Source organism: Eubalaena glacialis, chromosome 15 (assembly GCF_028564815.1).
Source record: "Eubalaena glacialis isolate mEubGla1 chromosome 15, mEubGla1.1.hap2.+ XY, whole genome shotgun sequence".
NCBI classification, from domain to species: domain Eukaryota; kingdom Metazoa; phylum Chordata; class Mammalia; order Artiodactyla; family Balaenidae; genus Eubalaena; species Eubalaena glacialis.
The window spans coordinates 60,739,231-60,760,314 of NC_083730.1; the positions used below are offsets into that span (position 1 = coordinate 60,739,231).

General features: G+C 46.0%; 1 protein-coding gene across 1 annotated transcript in view; it reads right to left on the bottom strand.

The window, feature by feature from the left end:
• Positions 1 to 21,084, bottom strand: part of L3MBTL4 (L3MBTL histone methyl-lysine binding protein 4) — a 308,220-nt gene that overhangs the window by 247,119 nt on the left and 40,017 nt on the right. Inside the window, exon 4 of the mRNA XM_061169140.1 lies at positions 17,512 to 17,603. Within this exon, the coding sequence (XP_061025123.1) occupies positions 17,512 to 17,603 (92 nt within the window). The remainder of the gene's footprint in view (positions 1 to 17,511; positions 17,604 to 21,084) is intronic.

The following is a 21,084-nucleotide window of genomic DNA, read 5'->3' on the forward strand; positions in this document are numbered from 1 at the left end:
TGGGTATATTTCTGGCCTTTTAATCCTATTTATTGGCATATTTGCCTACATCACATTGTCTTAATTGCTTATAATGAGTCTTTTTATCTGGAGAGCAATCTTTATCATGCTGAGTTTTCTAATTCAGGAACATGTTCCCTTTCTATTTAATCTAATCATTTTCATTGTCCAAGATGTTTTTAAAATTTTCACATAGACTTTGTAGTATTTATTCCTGTGTACCTTTTATGCTTATTGCTATTGTAAAAGGAATTTATTTCACAAAAGACTTTCTCATTCATTCCCATTTATTATTTTCTTCAATATTGGTCTTGTTTCCCATAGCCTTGCTGAATGATTAATAGCTTTGAGCAGACAGTTTTGAGAAGATTCAGCATTACTCGTTTATTTATTCTTAACTGAGAATAAACTTATAAGTATACTAATGGAAGATGATGATTAAAATCTAGTACTATTAGATCTAGAGCTGCTTTTTAATCACTACTAACAATTGCTTAATATACGAATGCCTATTTTTGGGGTAATTTATTCTTTTGAGAAAAATCTTTTCATTTGGAAATAATGCCAAACTTAAAGGAACGTTCCAAGAACAAAATAGTACAGAGAACATGTATAGCCTTTGCCTAGATTTATTTATTGTTAAGATTCCACCTCATTTGCTTTATCATTTCTGTTTGCCCTCTCTCTCAAGTGTCTGTGTGTATACAGATACAGATGTATACATATACATATATGTGTACATATGATTTTTTAATCATTTGAGGGCTCTTTACCCCTAAATACTAAATTTTTTCCCTAAGAGCAGTCTATTTTCCCTAAAAATAGGAACATTCTCTTACTTAACAACAGCTCATTTATCAACGTCTGTAAATTTGACACTATTCAATACTTTTAACTAATCTTCCACTCATATTACAATTTTTCCAATTTATCCAACAATGCACTTCATAATATTTTCCCTCCAGAATAGGATTCAGTTTAAGGGCAGATATTAAATTTAATTGACATGTCTGTTTAGTCTCCCTTAATCTGGAACATTTTCCATTGCCTTTCTTTATCTTTTATAATACTGACATTTTTAAAGAACACAGTGTTTTCCCTCCTTTATTTTTTAAAATAGAAAGTTCCTCATTTTGGATTTGTCTGATGTTTCCCTGTGATTAGATTCAGGTTATGCATTGTTTTGCCAGCCTGCCATATGGGTGATGATGTGTTCTTCTAAGGACATCACATCTGGTCCATTGGTGATGTTAATTTTGATCACACAATTACAATATTCTGCAATTCCTTCACTATAGTTACATACAAAACACATATACATACATAAACATTTACACATATGTATACACATATATATGATAAATCTTAAGTTCAAACAGATCCATCTAATTCAATCCATCCTCAGAGGGCTCATTCTGTCTTTTTCGATCTATATCTGTATTTCTCCTCTAACAAGGTCAACGCACTTACTCAGGTACTAAATCCTATAGTGTATGTACTGCAGTTTCAGAAGTCTTTTACCCCCACTACTATAATAAACAAACCTACAAAAAGAGTTCAGGATTTGTTTGCAATTTTCCCTTCCTGCTCTGCCATCCAAGGATGGGGTATATAAACACTGTGTTCATAAACTACTTGGATTCATTCTTTCTTCTCTCTTCAGTCCAATTATGGGATTCACCTGAAATATGGCTGAGTTCATTTGTTTCTGTTTTCTTTCACTTCTTAATGATTTATTTCAATTTTAATATGCAGAATATTAACGTACTTCCAAAAGGTAAAGCTCTACAAAAAGGTACTCAGAGAAGTGTCTCTCCTTCCCATGTCCTACCCACCCCATTCTACCTCTTAAAGGTAACCAACCTCACTCTTTTCTGGTTTATCCTTCCCGGGTTTCTTCTTGTAAAAATAAGCAATTATGTTTATATTCTTATTTTTCCCTCCCTTCTTACACATAAGACAGCATATTATACAGGCTGTTTTGCATTGGCTTTGTTCACTTCCTAGTGTCCCGTGGAAACCACCCCATGTCAGGTCACAGCCACTGCCCACATTCTCTTTTAAGCTGCACTGTCCTCCACTGTGTGCATGTATTCAACCTTCTTCCACACTTGGGTACATGCTTTTTTTTTTTATAAGGACATGAAATTGTTTTAAAATCTTTATGAATTGGCTTGTAAAATGTCATTAGAAACTTTCTTACATTCACAGCTCAAAATCCAAAAATTTGATAAAAACCAAAAATGAAATGGCAAGAATGAATGATTTCTCAGGAATACTTTATTTCTACAAAAGTAAATGTCATGTGTGTGTTTAACTCTCCCAGTCTTCTTCTCACTTCTGCTCTGTTTTCCAGCAGATTGTATTTAACAAGTTTTGTGTGACTACCTCCTGTTCACTGCTTTGAAATGGCTCAGTTAACTTCCAAAGCACCACATCCATATACATAGATACATACACATGCACACAACATGGGTAAGAAAAGCAAAGGGGAAGGAGAGACCGGGGCAGAGTATAATAATAAGGCTGAAAGGAAATTTAAGAAGCTGCAGAAAATGAGAGAACACTTTTCATGTTTTAACAAAACTGAAAGATGTAAAATTGGGGATGGGGAGTAACTAGTATTATATCACATATGAATGATAAATGCAAGACACTGGCATTGAATCACAGCCAAGAGGCTGGGACGAGCAACGTCAGTCTTGTCAGCATTTCAAAATGGCTTCTCAGTTGACCATTTGGGAGTTTTTATGTAATGTTGCAAGGAACCTGTATGGCTCAAGCAGCCACAGCAGTCTTTGGAGGGTTTCAAACAAAAACCAAGACAATCATTTTAACAATCCGAAAGGCAACATTTACTGAGAAATAACATTGCCTGTCTTCCATCTCTTTTCTGTGTGATGGTTTATTCATGGCAGGTAAAGATGTTTTTCCTTTCTAAAAATCTTGTACTTTATGAACATAATTGAGAGTTGTGCTTATAAAATTATATTTTATGATGAAGAAAAGGGAACTGGAAGCACACACTTAGAGCAAACAATAAGCCCATTAAATTCAGTCATAAAAAATCATAAGGTTTGTGGACCTGAAAACCACTTTTACAGCTAAATAAACTCAAGCCCAGAGAGGTTAAGAGACTTTCTCAAGGTCACACCAGTTTAGTGGCAGAGCATAAGTAAGGACATAAGTCTTCTGAAAGCCTGCCAACTGTCTGTTCCACTAAGGGGACAGAGTGGCAACAAAACGCAAAACAAAACCTGGCTTGAGGCCACAGAAGGCTTCAAGGACATTTCCAGGGAAGCGCCATGTGCTCCTGGGTACGGAAGTGAAGTTGTTTTGTTTTGTCATTTTCTGTTCTCCAAACAGTTGCAAAATAATGCTTTCTAGTATAAAATTGATGAATTTTGTCACTAATGTTGGAGAAGAAGGATTATTCAAAGTTCCATACCTCACATCAAAAGTAGATACAAATGATATACTATTATTTAAAAATAAAATGAGTCAGAGCACTAGAAAAAAACAAAGAAAAACAAAACACCATGCCTAGAGAAAAGTAGACGGGCTCTAGGCAAAATTCCTTTATGAAATACAATCGTGTTCACGGGTGTGTGCCAGCAGGTCTTTGCTCCATGGGTAGACAAAGTCACACAAGTGCACAGTGGGAACAACTCTTGGGCAGTTGGTAGATATACCTGTTTATCACCGAGAGCCCCATTGCAAGAGCAGAGAGATGATCCTGTGATGACAATTTCTGAGCCACTACACAGACTGCATAAGGTCGGTGGCCACCAGCACCAGCAGAGCATCAGTGAAATACGTGCCCCACAGAAGAGCGCCTACACACTAAGTGGACGACGCCATCTGAATGTCGACAAGCATCCTACGTTATTCACAGGCAGGAGCTGGCAGCCAACAATACTCCCCTGATCATAATTCAATATTGAAAGAAATGGGAGAAACGGCATGGGATGGAATCGCAGCTACTGAGGCACAGGTTTTTAGCGAGCTTGCAAAGGGCCGGGCCAGGGCCACAGGCCAGCGGTTTCTCAGTCCCCACATGATGGCTGTCAGAGGGAAAGAGGTTCCTAGGAATTTTACACGCAGACGATAAAAACTAAATTTCTTATAACACCAAAGACCACTGCCATGAGTTCAGCGTCCTCGTTAAATGGTTTATCTCAGCAACATCTTCAAAATCTTAAATCATCTCAATGTGTACCTTCAGGGCTGAAATGTCACAATTTTAAACGTGAAAGGTGAGCCATCAGGAAGTCTTATGTAGGCAAACTGTGATATAAACAGCTTGACCACAGAGAATTTAGCTTTTTGTCAACACTTGACAATTTTCTTTCTTCAATGGGGGAAAAATCAATTATGTTATTGGTAGAGTAAAAAAAAAAAAAATTCAAATACTGCAGAAGGGAACGTGAGAAAAACATTTTCCAGAGACAAACACAATCAAAGAGGAAGTTACAAAATGCATTTGCAGCTCTCTCTGAAGCAGAGAGACTCAACCTGCCAGGTTTTGAGCATGGTATGTGTCAACATAGCATTTGATAAAACAAAATGAGTCTGGGTTCATGTTCTATCTGAATATCCAGGACAATCCGCATGTATCTGAAGAACCACTAACACTTGCTGTCACAGCTAAAAACCTAGGAATGGTTCGATGCAACTTTCTCACTAAACAGAAATGAAGAGGAAAGAATGACAAGGATGGTTACAAAGCTGAGCTACCCTTCATCGAGCCATATACAGGGGCCTTCTATGCTACAAGCCCTTGTGCAGCACAGAACTGGGCCACACCCTGTTCTAAGCACTTCACAAACGTTAACTCATTACATCATCAAGAAAAACCCTATGAAGTAAGCATACATTTTCCAGATGATGAAACTGGGCCACAAGTGGTTATGTAATGTGCCTGAGATCACAGTGTGTGTCTGTTTTTAACGGGCAGTTAGTCACTATGGGAGGTCATTCTGAAAGGTTATAGGCAACACTAAAGATATCATAATTTTTAAGCTTTTATTTTATAGTGAAAACTTGGGATGAGCTTTTTTAGATATTAAAAACTGGAGGTCTGAGTATGTGCTACATGACCAATAGATGATCCCCAGGTGCCAAAAGTTTGAAAACAGTGCCATGTTGAATGCCAGACCCCATGTGCGGGAATTTACTATAGGATCAATCAGGAGAGTTAAGGACACATGGCATCAGGACCCGTGACTATCCATTTGGGGAGGAAAATGGAATTATATTCCCACCACAATAGCACATATAAAAATAATTTTAGATGGAGAGAAATTAGACACAATACAACAGAATTGGACTTCCCTGGTGGCGCAGTGGTTAAGAATCCGCCTGCCAATGCAGGGGACACGGGTTCGAGCCCTGTTCCGGGAAGATCCCACATGCTGCGGATCAACTAAGCCCGTGCGCCACAAATACTGAGCCTGCGCTCCAGAACCCGCGAACCACAACTACTGAGCCCGCACGCCACAACTACTGAAGCCTGCGTGCCTAGAGCTCGTGCTCCGCAACAAGAGAAGCCGCCGCAGTGAGAAGTCTGTGCACTGCAATGAAGAGTAGCCCCCGCGCGCAGCAACGATGACCCAACGCAGCCAAAAATAAATAAATAAAATTTAAAAAAAAAAAAAAAAAAAATACAACAGAATTCAGTCAGCTACTGAATAAAAGCAAGCCACAGACCCGGATCTGCTGAGGCAGCATGATGGCCATGAGGTACTGATAAATATAAAGCAAGTAACAGACGAGGAACACGCAACCATTTATATGGACATTATTCACATATATCTACATAACTACATTACACAGATCTGGAGGGACACACATCACATTATTTTGAGTGGTTCACCTAGAGCGGGGAACTGACAGAGAGAAAGCCTTTTATTTTTATACTCTTCTGTCTTGTTAGAATTTTTAATGGCATTGTAATTTTTTTAAAAAGATCAATACACACACACGATCAAGTGATGAAGACACTAGGCAAATAGGCAGGACCCAGGTCACGAGAAGCTTTGCATGGTTTGTTAAGGACCTTTTAGTTTATCCTTAGTCAATGAAGTAGTAGCAAAAGCTTTTAGTCACTGGGAAGAAAAAAAAAACATTATTGCATTTTATTAAGATCTTGTTAGTGGCAATGTGGAGAATTAATTAGAAACGTAGTAAAATTAGAGGTAGAAAAGATGGGAAAGGAGGCTTTTAATATCTACTAATAATTGAGAATTTGCCATGTACCATGTACAGCATCTAACTCAGCTCATTTAAGCCTTAGCACCCCTGCATTGGGACTGTTACAATCCCCACGTCACCTACAAGGAAACAGGCTCAGAGAGGTTCACAAATTGCCCCATTGGCCCAGCTGGTCAGTAAAAACCTGGAGCTGGAATTCAAACCCTGGTCTGTGCTTACCCGCGAAGTGATATTGTATTCGGGAATGTTGCGACAGCCTGAACAATGGTGATGAGGCCCTCAACCAAACGCAGAGCAAGAGCTGGGAGTGGGGACAGGGGCCAGGCTCCGTACGTATCTGGGAGGTAAAATGGGCACCACCTGCTGACTGACCGGATGCACAGGAGAGGAAGGTGGGGAATTTCAACTGACACCCAGGTTTCAGGCTGGAAAGAAATCTCCATATTTTCCAAAATGTGATCATGTTTACTTTTATAAAGTTATCAGTATCTACTGAGACCTCCAAGGACTTGATGAGCAGCTCATGAAAACTCTACTTCTGTACCTGCTTTTCAATTCCAACTTTCTGCTGCATTACTATAGCTTCTATGTTCTCCCGGGCATCTTGCAATGAATCTTTCATCCTAGAAGTGTCTTCACCAAGAAATACTGCACACGATGAAAGGTTATGAAATGCCTTCCTTGCTTTTTCCTCAAGAAACTATGATTTTCACCTGAGCTAAGGGTGGAAACTACCAAGAATATTAGAACCCCTTCTGACTCCCTCTTGTTTTAATCACGGAGAAAATGGAGAACTTGAAAAATACACACACAGCACACACTCACGTACATATACACACACACTGTTGTTTTGTACTCTTGTTTAATGTAGCTGTTCTTAATGGTGGAGAAGTGGGGTCCATGATGTATTCAAGGGTTCTGGAAACCTTCTGAATTTTATATAAAATTTTGTGCACAAATCGATACAAGCACTTCTCTAAGGAGATGATCAATAGCTTACATTAGATGTTCAAAGGGGTCTAAGACCCCCCCACCCCCCAAAAAAAGACCAAGAGCTGCACGGCTGTCCTTTATAGGAACCTGCCATTAATCAAGCCACAGACTGAATAACCGATTTAGGAAACTTCAATAAGCAGAACACAGAAGCTCATCATGGAAATACAGGTGAGGCAGCAAGACCTGCTTCAGATTCTGCTTCTTCAAAGTGACGCCTATTTTTGCCACCTATTTGATAGGCTAATGGAGAAAAATCATCCCCTACCTAATTAAACATAACTGGCTGCAAAGCTTCAGTTAAGATGGCAGTGAAGGATGGCTGATTGCGTATTTTTAAACTCTCATCTTAGAGACTACGTCCTCGTTATTCTGAACGTTTTTCGTAGGTTAATTTTGAATCCCAAACTGCTATCAAGATTATACCAGGAGGATCCTACAAACAGAGAACACAGAATGCATGGCACAACAAAAGTGCACTTTAATAAGTTAGTAAATGGAATTCCTACTGTTTCTTTGTGAATCTATTCTACTGTAATCTCAGATGCAGAAATTCTCATTTCCCTGGAGCCCACTGACCTATTGATAATAAGAAGTTTGGTGCGTGTGTGTGCGTGTACGTGTGTGTGTGTGTGTGTGTGTGTCTCCAGCGACCCTAACCTAACCACTGACTGAATTATAGTCCAAGAAACAGAAAGAAAGCACAGATCAGAGCGGGTGAAATATTGCTGAATTTAAGCAGCTTCAGTCTAACAAAGATCTTTATGAACAAAGAAAAAGAACCCACACAGTATAAAATAAAGAACTGCATAGAGAGAACTTTTAAAAATAACTCCTGAAGTTATCTGATAATTCACTGGCCGTCACTGAGTGGATTCCACAAATCCTCTGAGCCTACAGTCTAAAACAATAAACCCATATATTCTTTTCCTGAATAACTAAACTCTCCCAGGGAAAAGAGATGAGGATACTTCTAATATAAATTTCCTTTAACCACAGGAAAAGAGCCATGAAACGGTCCACCCTTGACTCTAAACGCCACTAGTTTCTTCTTTTAATTTCCCTTCTTCTGAACATGACATTGGGCTCCCAGCTGGAAATGCAGATAAGCCGCCCTGACGGGGGCTTCAGGCCCCTCCCAAGAACACAAAGCGCCTGATCTGTCTGGCTCCCCCGCTTCAGATCTGAACTGCTTCACAGCCCGGGACCTTTGAGTCCCACCGTTTCAGAGGAGTGGATTCCAAGAGAAGGAAAAGGCTCTGACACCCGAGATCAGGATGCAGCTTCAGTTTTGCTCCATAACTGAGAGCTTTGGAGAATATGAGAAACGAACATGAATGGGAATTCGCTCTGTTCTTCAGAGTCCCAGCAAGCAATCGGCTTAAATGACTGCATGGTGTAAGGCCACATTCTGGTCTGCACACACACTTCTTTCCCTGCCCTCGATACGTGCCTTGTGTTTTAAAGCCCAACCAAACATCTGAGTATAACTGTTTTCAAAACATGTTTGGTTTTTCTGGGGGAGAATTGTTAAACACCAACGAAGTTATCTTAAAACTGGGGGACAACACAATACAGATAGAAGACAAAAACAAATAGGTAGACAGACAAGCAAACACTTGAGGCAAATAAAAAAAGCATATGAACTAAGGCTGTCATGTGATCCTCAGCATACCCAAGTTCACGATATAATGAGGAATTTCATTACAGTGTATAAAGCCATGCATGGTCATCACGTGGCTCGTGACTAATATTTAAAGTGTTAGCTAAGACTGGGCTTCCCTGGTGGCGCAGTGGTTAAGAATCTGCCTGCCAATGCAGGGGACACGGGTTCGTGCCCCGGTCCGGGAAGATCCCACATGCCGCGGAGCGGCTAGGCCCGTGAGCCACAACTACTGAGCCTGCGCATCTGGAGCCTGTGCTCCGCAACGGGAGAGGCCGCGACAGAGAGAGGCCCGTGCACCGCGATGAAGAGTGGCCCCCGCTCGCCGCAACTGGAGAAAGTCCTCGCACAGAAACGAAGACCCAACACAGCCAAAAATAAATAAATAAATAAATAAATTAAAGTGTTAGCTAAGACGGATCTACATTAAAACTCTGCAGGGGCGCTCAGTGATTATCAAGTACTTTGGAAACATGTTCAAAGCACAGAAAACCTGACATCTGACTGAACTGTTTTGGTTGGAAAGGGTCTAGGTTTCTCAAATAGTTCCACACGGGGTTACACCAAATGTGAATGTTCACGGCAGCGTCTTTCGGCACTGCGGAACTACACACAAATCCAGGCTTTATTGAAAACAAAACACACACACACATTTTTCAGATTCTATTTAACGTACTGGCATATTTAGAAAAATCAGATGTTTAAATATACTTCAGGTCTGGGTGAAAATGTTAAATTTAGGGAGAGGGTGAGTTAAACTCACTGCTCCTGCTAGGACTTCAAGTAAGGAAGGACAGACAGTGGGAATGTGTCCGCACAAGGTGCCTTGTATTCGGGACCATCAGGAGATAAATTAGGAAGGAGTCTTTTCTCACTGGCTACCCCCCGCCCATCATCCTACAGCTGGCTGGAGTTTTCTTATCAGGACACAAAGCATTTCTTTCCGAAATCATCTAACAGATGGTCAGGGACAGCAGGAGGGGTGGGGGGCAGAGTAGAGCCCGGAGTGCGGAGCATCGGGGGTGCAGGTGGCACCAAGGGAGCCACAGGAGGACGGGCAGGCACCCTGAGTCTGGAAGTCAGGACAGTAGCTCTGCCTCGCTGAGGAGACGAAGGAGGTCACCTGGGGAAATACCTCTGCTCTTCCTCATGAAGGAAGTCAGTACGTCTTCAAGTGTGAGGGTAACAGGGAGAGGCTGGAAGGCCAGCACCTGCCAAAGATAGGATTTCAGATGAAGCTCCAATGGTGGGTGGGCTGTAGCCTGGGCACACACCCCGAGGTGTGCGGGTCGGGACATGGAGAGGACGACACCTCGGCTGGCAGGCCAGGTGCAACGGAGGGTAGCCAAGGGCGTCTCCATGTCCATCCAGGCAAGACCTGCCGGGAGCATGCCCAGAGAGCAGACCCGGAGAGCAGGCCCGGGGAGCAGGGCCCGGAGAACAGGGCCCGGAGAGCTGGGCCCGGGGAGCAGGGCCCGGAGAGCTGGGCCCGGGGAGCAGGGCCCGGAGAGCAGGGCCCGGAGAGCAGGGCCGGAGAGCAGGGCCCGGAGAGCAGGGCCCAGGGAGCAGGCCTGGGGAGCAGGGCCCAGAGAGCAGGCCTGGGGAGCAGGGCCCAGAGAGCAGGGCCGGGGGAGCAGGGCCGGAGAGCAGGGCCCGGGGAGCAGGGCCCGGAGAGCTGGGCCCGGAGAGCTGGGCCCGGAGAGCAGGGCCCGGAGAGCAGGGCCCAGGGAGCAGGCCTGGGGAGCAGGGCCCAGAGAGCAGGCCTGGGGAGCAGGGCCGGGGAGCAGGGCCCAAAGAGCAGGCCTGGGGAGCAGGGCCTGGGGGGCAGGGCCCAGAGAGCAGGGCCCGGAGAGCAGGGCTGGGGAGCAGGGCCCGGGGAGCAGGGCCCAGAGAGCAGGCCTGGGGAGCAGGGCCCGGGGGGCAGGGCCCAGAGAGCAGGGCCCAGAGAGCAGGGCTGGGGAGCAGGTCCGGCTGGCATTCCCTACAAGGGACGGTTCCGGGGAGGACAGGACTGGGAGCCAAGAGAAGAGTGCTTTGAAGAGTTGCTGGCATTTAGTTAAGTGAACTACACGTCAGACACGGTATCATGCTAAACATGTTATGTACATCGTATGTGATTCTTCAGCGGTCCCGGAGAGGGGGTGATGCTGACTGCCATTTTCAGCTAAATCAACTAAGAGTCAGAAGAATGCACTACAGGCCCCTTCTCTATACAGTGAGCGGGGAAGAGGCTGGAAGGACTTGATGAGGCAGCCTATGAAAAGCCCTGAGTAAATAAAAGGCGCTCAAAAGTGTTCCTCTCCCAGAGAACCAACACGCAGAGAGGAATTAAGAAGGAAGCCCAGTCAGTCTTCCAGGAGATTACAGTTCCACTAAGGGGCAAAATACACCTACCCGTCATCCCAGAGAATGACAACTAACGTGGTCAAACACACCCAGTACACAAACGATAAACAGAACCACACTTTACAAAGATGAGTCCGGCAACCACCTGCAGGAAAGGTTCACGGCGGGGCCAGCCGGGATTGAGAGCATTTAAGAAACTTGAGCTACAATCTGTGTGGGGAAAAAAAGCAGGGCTTATTCCTAAATTAAGGCAGGAGTGGTAGGTACACAGAGAAGATACTGAAGAATTAGGAGGTGAACTTGAGCTGACTAGACCACCGAACACACACTGGGCACAGAGAGGCAGGACCCCCGCCATCCTCTCCCAGGACAAGGGGCCGGGGATGCAAGCTGCGCTGCATGCGGGAGAGCTGTGTGCCATCGCAGGGGCAGGGGGTGCAGGCAGGGAGACGGAGGGGAAGAGCCCCAAGACCAGGAACCCGGTGCGTCCGGAGGAACGGGGTTCAGGAGATGATGAGGTGCCCGGGGAGCCACAGGGAACGGGCCTCAGACTACATCACAGGAGGAGGAAGGGCCTGCAAGGAGGGGGCCGGACTGAGCACCATCAGGGGCTGAGCAAGGACAGGGTGCTGGGGTGGGGGGAGGTGTAAGATGAAGCTGAGCACGTGTCGGACTTGAAATCCTGGGGGTCACTTCTGAGGGGGAGCATCAGGCAGCGATGGGAGGAAAGGTCAGGATGCAGAGGCTAGAGGAGGAAAAGGTTAGAAAAACCACGGAAAGAGAGAACGCAGCCTGAAATTTTAAGAAGTTACACCGGGGCTTCCCTGGTGGCGCAGTGGTTGAGAATCTGCCTGCCAATGCAGGGCACACGGGTTCGAGCCCTGGTCTGGGAAGATCCCACGTGCCGCGGAGCAGCTGGGCCCGTGAGCCACGACTACTGAGCCTGCGCGTCTGGAGCCTGTGCTCCGCAACAAGAGAGGCCGCGATAGTGAGAGGCCCGCGCACCGCGATGAAGAGTGGCCCCCGCTTGCCGCAACTGGGGAAAGCCCTCGCACAGAAACGAAGACCCAACACAGCCAAAGATAAATAAATAAATTAATTAAAAAAAAAAAAAAAAGAAGTTACACCGGACTCGGGAGATAAAATGGAGAGGAAAATGCAGAGCCCGGGGCAGTGTTCGTCTTCAAGCTGGAATCAACAGGCGTGTTTGTAACCTGGAGGCTGAGGACTGATGGAGCGGACCCGTGATCTCCCCGGAAGCAGGACTGGGAGGGGCCGGCGCACAGGTAAAGGGATGCCAGATGGAGGAGGGAACTTCGTCCAGGGCAACAGGGGAAGGAGGAAGGGCGGTGCAGGGAGTGAAGGCTGGTGACAGGAAGCCAAGAGGGTCTCACCATATCCATCCCAGGGGTGACCGCCTCCTGCCGGGAGTGAGGGAAGATGCCTCAGAGAGCCGCCCTCCTAGGAGACAGGGGGCGACCGACCGAGGCCCTGGAGGGCGGCCAGGCCTGGCCACAGCGCGCAAGGCTCTTGGGAAGCAGAGGCCATGGGGGAGCAGGTGTACATTTGGGCTGGAGCCACTGAGGATGCTGCAACGCTTGTTTCACCCCAGGTGGGGATAGCGGAATCATGGGAGGATAAGGCGAGGGAGCAGACCCATAAGAAGTCACTCGGGCCAGGCGCAGGGACAGAGAAGCACCAGCAATGGAAAGGAGATGGCACCTGTGGTCGGCAGAATAGTGGCCCCCGAAGATGTGCAGGTCCTAATCCTGGAACCTGCAATGCTGGTATCTCACACAGCAAAAGGGGTTTTGTGGACATGATTAAGTGAAGAATCTGAAGATGGGGAGAAGGTCCTGCAATGTCCAGGTGGCCCAATGCCATCACAAGGGTCCTTATAAGAGGGAGGTAGAAGGACCAGGGAAGGAGACACGAGGATGGAAACAGGCTGGAGTGACGTGGGCCCACAAGCCAAGGGATGCAGGTGGCCCCCCAGAAGCTAGAAAAGGTAAGGAAATAGATCCTCCCCACAGCCTGCAGAACGAATGCAGCCCTGCTGGCCCCAGTTTAGACTTGGGACGTTCTGAATTTTAAGATAATAAATTTGTGTTGTTTCAAGCCACTGTTTGTGGTAATTTGTTACAGCAGAAAAAGTAAATTAATACAACACCTAGCCACATGGAATTCAAATTAGAACTATATTACTAAACTATAAAAGATATATGAAGACATCCAAGAGACTTTTAACTTTCTCATGATTACTTTCATTTTGTTCTGAAATACCACATTATTTTTAAAATGTGCAAGTATCCCTGCTTTTCAGGGGCCTAATGTACGTGGCAACCCCATGCCGGCTGGAGACAGGAACACCTGCCTGGGGATAAGAAGCTGAGCGTCCCAGGAGGATGGCCGAGGACAGCAGGGATGTGGGGCTTGGTGGGGCTCCCTGTGCCCAGAGGGCAGTTCAGAGCCAGGGCGGCTGTGCTCCCTCAGTTGGAGCCCGACAGTGATCTGACCCCAGGTGGAGATCTGGGTCCCGTCTTCATGCTACTCCTGTCCCGTCCCCCGCCCTGCAGATGTGCAGATGGAGGCGCCTGGCAGGTCCGAGCGGACAGGGCAGGGTGGGCAGGCCAGGGCAGCTTCATGAGAGAGGGGGGTCTGAGGGGGACACGGACCCATGAGGTTTAAAGAACAAGAGAGACACAAAGGCCTGCAAACTCGGATAAAGATGGAATAGTCAAGCGGAGCCAGCGTGGGGACCAGCCCCACAGGCCCGGAGAAGCCCCGTGTGGACGGGCCAGACCCCGGGGCCTCGACTCCAGGCCGACAGGTGTGGACCTGTGACGATCGACAGGAAGGAAGAAGGCTTTAGGGAGACACGTCTGATGAGGAGATGACTGTCAGGGAGAGAGGACAGAGGAAAGTTTTTAAAACCAACCTCAAAACAATCTTTTAAAGTTTAAATCAAATCGAGATTGGCACATTCCACCAGTAATGAAGAGAAAATGTTTTTAAATTTTCTACGTCAACAGAAGGTGTTTACATCCTTGTATACTCATTACTCCAGATGGTAAAATAAATTATAAAAAATGAAAAACTTTGTCTTGTACAAAAAGATATTTAAAATAGACCTACAAGATGCAAAAAAAACCACATGCAAATGAAATAAGTGTACTCTTCTTTAAAAATACCCACACATTTTCTTGGCAGAATCCGTATCTGTTCTTCATGACAGAATTGACAGTGTGTGTGTGTGTGTGTGTGTGTGTGTGTGTGTGTGTGTGTGTGTCATTGGTATGTTTTCTAAAACTTGACTATTAGAATGGAAACTATATATTAAAAGTAAAGCAATACTCTTTTGAGTAGTTTTCCATTCAGGATATGCAAACTATTCTAAGTTTTATTTTCAACATTTCACTATTAAAAGCTGAAGAGTTCCATCTCAGCTGGCTGACCTGAACACCATGGTTATAATATTTGCACAATGAAGATGAACATTAATAGGCAAGAGCACAATACCAACACAAAACTGAGTTCAGTCTGATCCTCCTGCCTGGAAGGCTGGCATGTACCATCTGCCTTTTTTATTCTATTGAAACCTATTTTCGATCATAAACCATGCTTACTTCATCTTACATATATATATATACACACACACACACACACACACATAATATATGTATCGTGTATATATAACATATACAGAGCATATATATATATGTACAAATGCTCAGTTAGGGCAACATCTTCCGTCCTCAGGACAAACCAGATGTAATAGGTGGTGACTTCCCCTTCACACGCAGGGGGGACGAAGCCCCATCTCAGCACAAAACACCTAGTAAGCTCATTACTTGCATATTCCAAGGACAATCAACAATTCTCCCTCGTGCTGTTATCACGTTTTCTGGGCATATCTTGCACCCCAACTAGATGGCAAAACTTTAAGAGTCCGTGTCACAAGCACACTAGTGTTTCCGTCCAGGTCTTACGTGGTTCTTTGCACACACGGAGCCTGAGTTTCACTGTGAAGCCACACATGAGTGGCTTGACGGTGAAACTCCGAGTGAAGGGAAAGGCTGCCACCACATCAGGTGTGGCGGCTGCCTCCTGTGCTAATGCCTTACTGTCACCTTCAGAGCTGACAGAGGTTAGAGTTCAGAAGCTTGAGGAAGTCATAGTTTTAGCCAAGGAACCATGCAGATGGTGTGCCCTGCCCCCTGCTCCCCTCCCCAACTGTGTTGGGTCTCAGAAGGTCAAGGGGGAGGCTGTATGGCCCACAGCCCATCACTACACGGTCCCCAACGCAGCATCAGGATCTACTTCAGGACAGAAATCCCACACTTGCCCTGGAGGTGCCTCAGTCAGCCCTAGGACGCAAGGGGAATCTGGGGAGAAACTCTGTTCTGCAGGAGTTCCTGCGTGAGTTGATGGACCTTAAAGGATCTGAGAGAAGAAAGTCTGAGAAATAAAGTGAACACACACTGGCTGACATGAGGGGAGAAGGCGGGAGCTGGACGGGGATCTAGCACTTTGCTGCCATCGGCCAGAACTCGCCCTGCCCTGGGAACCACACACACTTCACCCCCGACATCCAAACATCGGACTCAGTCCCAGAGGATCCTGGTGGAGGTAAGAGAGGATCCCTGTCCTGGGGTCCTGGTCCGAGGACACACGCAGGTCTGATTCCTAGGACACCGTGTCCTTCTTGGTCAATCTCCGCCTTCGTGGCTTCTGGCTGCCTTGAGATCCTGGACGGTCATCTCACCAAGCACAGCCATCGGGTCACAAGCCTGGCCTGTGTTCTTGCATCCTGGACCCCAGCTAGGCTACATCTGCCCCTGGAGGTCACAGAAATGCACAGGCCTTCGCTGGCTCCTCGCCTGAGCCCTCTACCCTCTGACCTGGAGTAACCACTGCAGGAAGGGCATGAGACGGCACGGGGCGAGCTGGAAAGGGCTACTGCAAGTTACACTGGGTCACCCTGGTCAAAGCCAACCCTCTGTAAACAGCATCCACACTCAGAAGTAAGAAGAGGTTTCCGGAAGCCACTCAACACAGCTGGTGACAAGAGCACACTGAGAACAGGCACTGTGTGTCCTGTCACCTCAGAAACTTACACGCTTAGTGGAACGGACCCCCTAAGTCTTGTCACGTGACGGCAGTGGGGGCAGCAGGACCCGAGTCCTCAGCAGAACCTGCACAGACCTGAAGCCTTCTCCCCCAGGGGACCTCTACCCGCGCACAGGAGCCCCGAGAAGGCTTCCAACCCATGGCCTCCCCGGCCACACCCTGAGGTTCTAGTTCAGCAGGTCTCAGGAACATGCACGTCCATGTTTTCCAAAGCTCCCTGGAAGCATCTGGTATGAGGACTGGGCAGAGAACCCACAAGGTGATATTCAGTATGTCTTAAATTGTGAGGTGCCAACACCTGGCTCTGCTTTCATTCCGTGTTGGCTACACCTCTTCTCCCCGGTTCTACTGCCATGTCCTAGATTAAAACTGCTAGCCTTCTCACGTAATAAAACGTACTACAAGTAACTCAACAGATGCCATGAAAAGTGAAGCAAATAAAAAGTTTTAGCTTCTCTCTGCTGGTTAAAATGCAATATAATGATGCAAATCTGATGCGATTTTTTTTATACAGATCGCCCCTGAAATAATGAAAACACAGCCCAAGAAGAACAGAAAGGGCCTTGGAAGGATTGGTACCTTGGTGGAGATGAGCCCCGGAGCTGCAAGCCCCTGGTGCCAGGAGTCATTGGGTGGAGCGAGTCTACCGGGGCTGCTCCGGGCGTCCCTAGAGTCAGGGACAACCTGCTTTAGGGGGTTCACTGTCCCCTCCAACATGCTGCCTGACCCACCACTTCATGCAACACATCAAAACAGATGTCTGGCACTGATCCTTGGGTGGACAGATGCAGGTAACATCAGCGAAGAAGAAGAAGGACTCACGCTTGGTGCCTACCACGTGCCTGTTATATCCGACGTCCTTCACACGCAGAGCAACCCAAGGAGGCAGGTGCGGTGATTCCCCTGCTTTACGAACGAGGACCCCGAGGCACAGACAGACTGGATGGCCTGCCCGAGGTGGCAGAGCTAGGTTTCAACCCAGGCGGGCCGGCCCCAGAGCACACACGGAATCACTAAGGCTTGGATCAGCTTTGTTATGTCACTTTCCAGCAAAGCCTACAAATCAAATAAGTCGGTATGCTATCTAGGCAAACGATTTCATTTCAATGGATTCTCTTACGTGTTGATTCCCTGCAAAACTGTAAGACCTTCAGGGATTTGCTCACCTTGGAAAACAGCTCAACGGGCGCTGCCACGGCCTCCTGTTCCTTCAAGTACTGCTCCCAAGACCAGGCCTCACGCGTGGCCACCGCAGGGGCTGGAAGAGAAAACACAAGGGCTGTTCTTGAGACAGTTAGTGACTGAAAAATTATGCAATTGAAGATAAATCCAAGAAGCAGGCTCATTACTGAAACCGATGATCAGAAGACCAAGCAACCAACAGGAAGGAGCCTTATCGCTGGCGTTCTGTGAGCATCTGGTACAATCACGTCACCTCGCGTCCCCAGCTTTTCCTGGGTTAGAACGGACTTATGAACATGCCCCATCACCGACCACTGATGACACGCATGCAGGACGGGCGCCCCCAGCCCCCCTCAAAGAAGAGAGAACAGGCACAGGTTCTCTAGAAGGTGATTTGGTTACTTTTAAGGCGAAGGATCTGAAATTTTTTTTATAATCTCCTTTCACTTTCCTACCTCTTCTTGGTGGGAATGTCAATTGGTACAACCTGTCGAAAGGCAACGTGGAAACTGTCAAAAGCCTTAAAAATTATTTGCATACTTTGAACCAGCCATTCTCCTAGGAATCTGTCTTAATGCAATTACAGTGATGTGCCCAAGACTTTATCCTAGAACCCTTCATAATAGTGAAACACTGGAAACAAACTGAAGAGAGGGCTGATTAAATGCACTGTACAGATGTGTCATTTTAATAACAGCTCATAAAATTACATTGCAGAAGACTGCTGAATGGCAGAGAAATGATACACTAAGTAATGATACACTAAGCGGGGAAAAAAAGTTTAGGAAACAAAATGATCCTTTTTGGTAAAATATATAATGGAAACAAAAAACACTAAAATGGTGTAAATCAAAATCGTAAATGAAGTCATCTTTAGGTGCCGGGATTATAAATAATTTCTTCCCATTTTTCTTTGTACTTCAGTTTTCTGCTTTTCTAGATGAATAACTATCCTTTGTAATTCAATAAAAATATCATTTTTAAATAATAAAAATCTGGCAAAAAAGATTAATAATTGTTTGAAGTTTATATTCTATGTTCCAGTAACTCCTTCTCTAGGGTTAATACGCTAAGGAAGTGGTCCTGATAAAAGCTGATGGTGAAAATGGACATCACACCATTATTACGGCAAAAATGCAAAGTAATACTAACATGGGAGAAAAGTTAAATAAATGTTATTTATATATACGTATACACATATATGATTATGAAGTTGTCAAAAACTATACTTTTTATAAAATATCTTGAGAATTTTCTGGGATATCTTGAGAATTTATTATCAAAGTAAGGACACAAAACAGTATATATTTTATGACCTTAATTTTTAAAATACAAATTATTACATATATTAAAACATTTGTTTTTCACATACTTATAAAGCCCCTTCTCCATGCAAGGCGATAGGCATATATGTGTGTCTACATATACAAACACACACGCACAGAAAAGAAATTGGAAAGAAACAGCAAAATATTAATGGTGATTATACGTGGGTGGTGGGATTAACGTAAATATTCTTTCCTTGTTACTTTCTGCAGTTTTAAAATTCTCGACAAGCATTATTATAACCAACCACACACACACGCACACTTGCACACACACACTCATACACACACGCTCCTGGAGAATTCTCGTCAAAAGTGCTCTGTGAGCGTTAATTTTAACATTTATCTTGTTGTGAAGTGTCCCCGAGGAAGGTCCAGACGGTGAAAGGTCAGAACTACAAGCATGTTGGTGGTGACAGGTAGTTAGGCACACCTCAAAGTCAAACATTCGGAACCTCTCAAGACGGTAAAGCAACCTGATGGAATAACAAACACGAAACTCCACCAGCTGTGCAGGAAGAAGTAATGCGGGCTTTTAATCACTTAAAAAATATGTTCTGAGCTCCTCTTCACATGCCAAGAAGCATGCTGCCTGCTGGAATAAGAATATGACCCAGTCCCTGGTCTAGTAAATGAAAAAGAAATAAATAATGTGTATTATTTTTCCCTTTAATAGTCATATATACAATTGACCAAAAAAAAGTAATTTAAGCTCAGGTTATAAGGAAAAAATCATATCAAATTACAGTTTAAAACAGACCCACAGAGCATGCACATTAATAATTACTGTTTATCAATCACAACACACTGACCTGTTCTTGCTAAGAAATACACTTATTAAAGTATAAGAATTTTAAAAAGCACTTTAACCATCAAATAAGGCTAAGAGAACTGTTATCAATGGATTTCCTTGCTTTGTTTGGAAACAGTGCGACATCTCTGGGTGATTCCCACCAAGGAGCTCACAGTCTGTTAGCCATCACAGCACTAGAAGATTTGCTGCCATTTCTACACGACATGAGATATTTTATTTTGCTAAACACAGAAAGCAATTTGACAAACCCTGAACATTCTCTGGTAAGATTATTCAACATCCCTATTTTCACATAAGCATTTTACAACATCACAATTATAAGCGTTACCAAAAACATTACAGCAGCGTTGGCTCCAAAGCAAATATAAATGTCTCATTTTCTACAACAGCTGCGTTCCTGAAAAACTTGTGTGTGAGGGGTGACATCACCATGTCGTCCCCAACGTAGAAGAAGGTCATTCCTCACAAGAACCACGAACGACTATTGAAGACCAAGACACACTGAGAGAACCCAGACCCGGGGGTGAGGCTGAAGCCGCCCCTGCACCCCAGAGACCCAGACAGATGCCCAGACGGACACAGTGGGAGGGGAGAGGAGGGGCTGCAGGTGACGCTGACCACACTGCCCCTCCCCCAGGCCTCCCCAAGCCTCAGGCTCCTCCAGTGGGAAATGAGGACCCCGGGGACAACCGGCCCTCACCCCCAGCATCCTGGATCACTATGTGGGAGCCCCTATTCTGACCTCACCCCACGGGGACTGCAGTGGAATCTGGAGGGCACAATGCTGGGGACTGACTGTGATGGAGAGGGGGGAGGGGCTCGCGACACTGGCACAGGGATCTCGGGATGGAGTTCACACCTGCATCACCCAGGTGGGGACCCCAACCTGCAGCTCTGCTCACCTGCAGAACCAAGTCAGGGCGCAGTCTGACGAGGGAGCTCGATGGGGTGCATACCTGCCTGAATCGGACCCTCAGGGAGGAGTTCTGTTGGCCCTGAGCCTGCTCTGCCCAAGCCCACGCCAGGCGTTGTGTCCCAGCCCACCCACGTAGAGAGAGCCTTCCAGACCCATCGACCAGAAGCGCTGGGACAGTCCTGGAAGAGGTGTGCCCGGCGGCACTTGAGCAAAGCCAGTGGCCCTGTTCAGCCAGGGAACTGGGGTGCGGGTCAGCTTGAGGTAAGACGACAAACAAAGAGCTTTACTGGCTTTCAAGCTGCTTCGCCCACTGCACCCGGGCAGGGGACCTACCTCACCGCCCTGCTCACCACCGAGTACAGCCTGTCCCCCGGGAATCCACCCAGACCACAGGGGACACTGCGAAGCCCACTCCACAGCCCTCCGCACGTGGGCACCTGAACGGGGAGCACAGCGGGCCTCCTGTGTCTGCAGAGCAGAGCCAGGGGCCTCACCCTCAGTG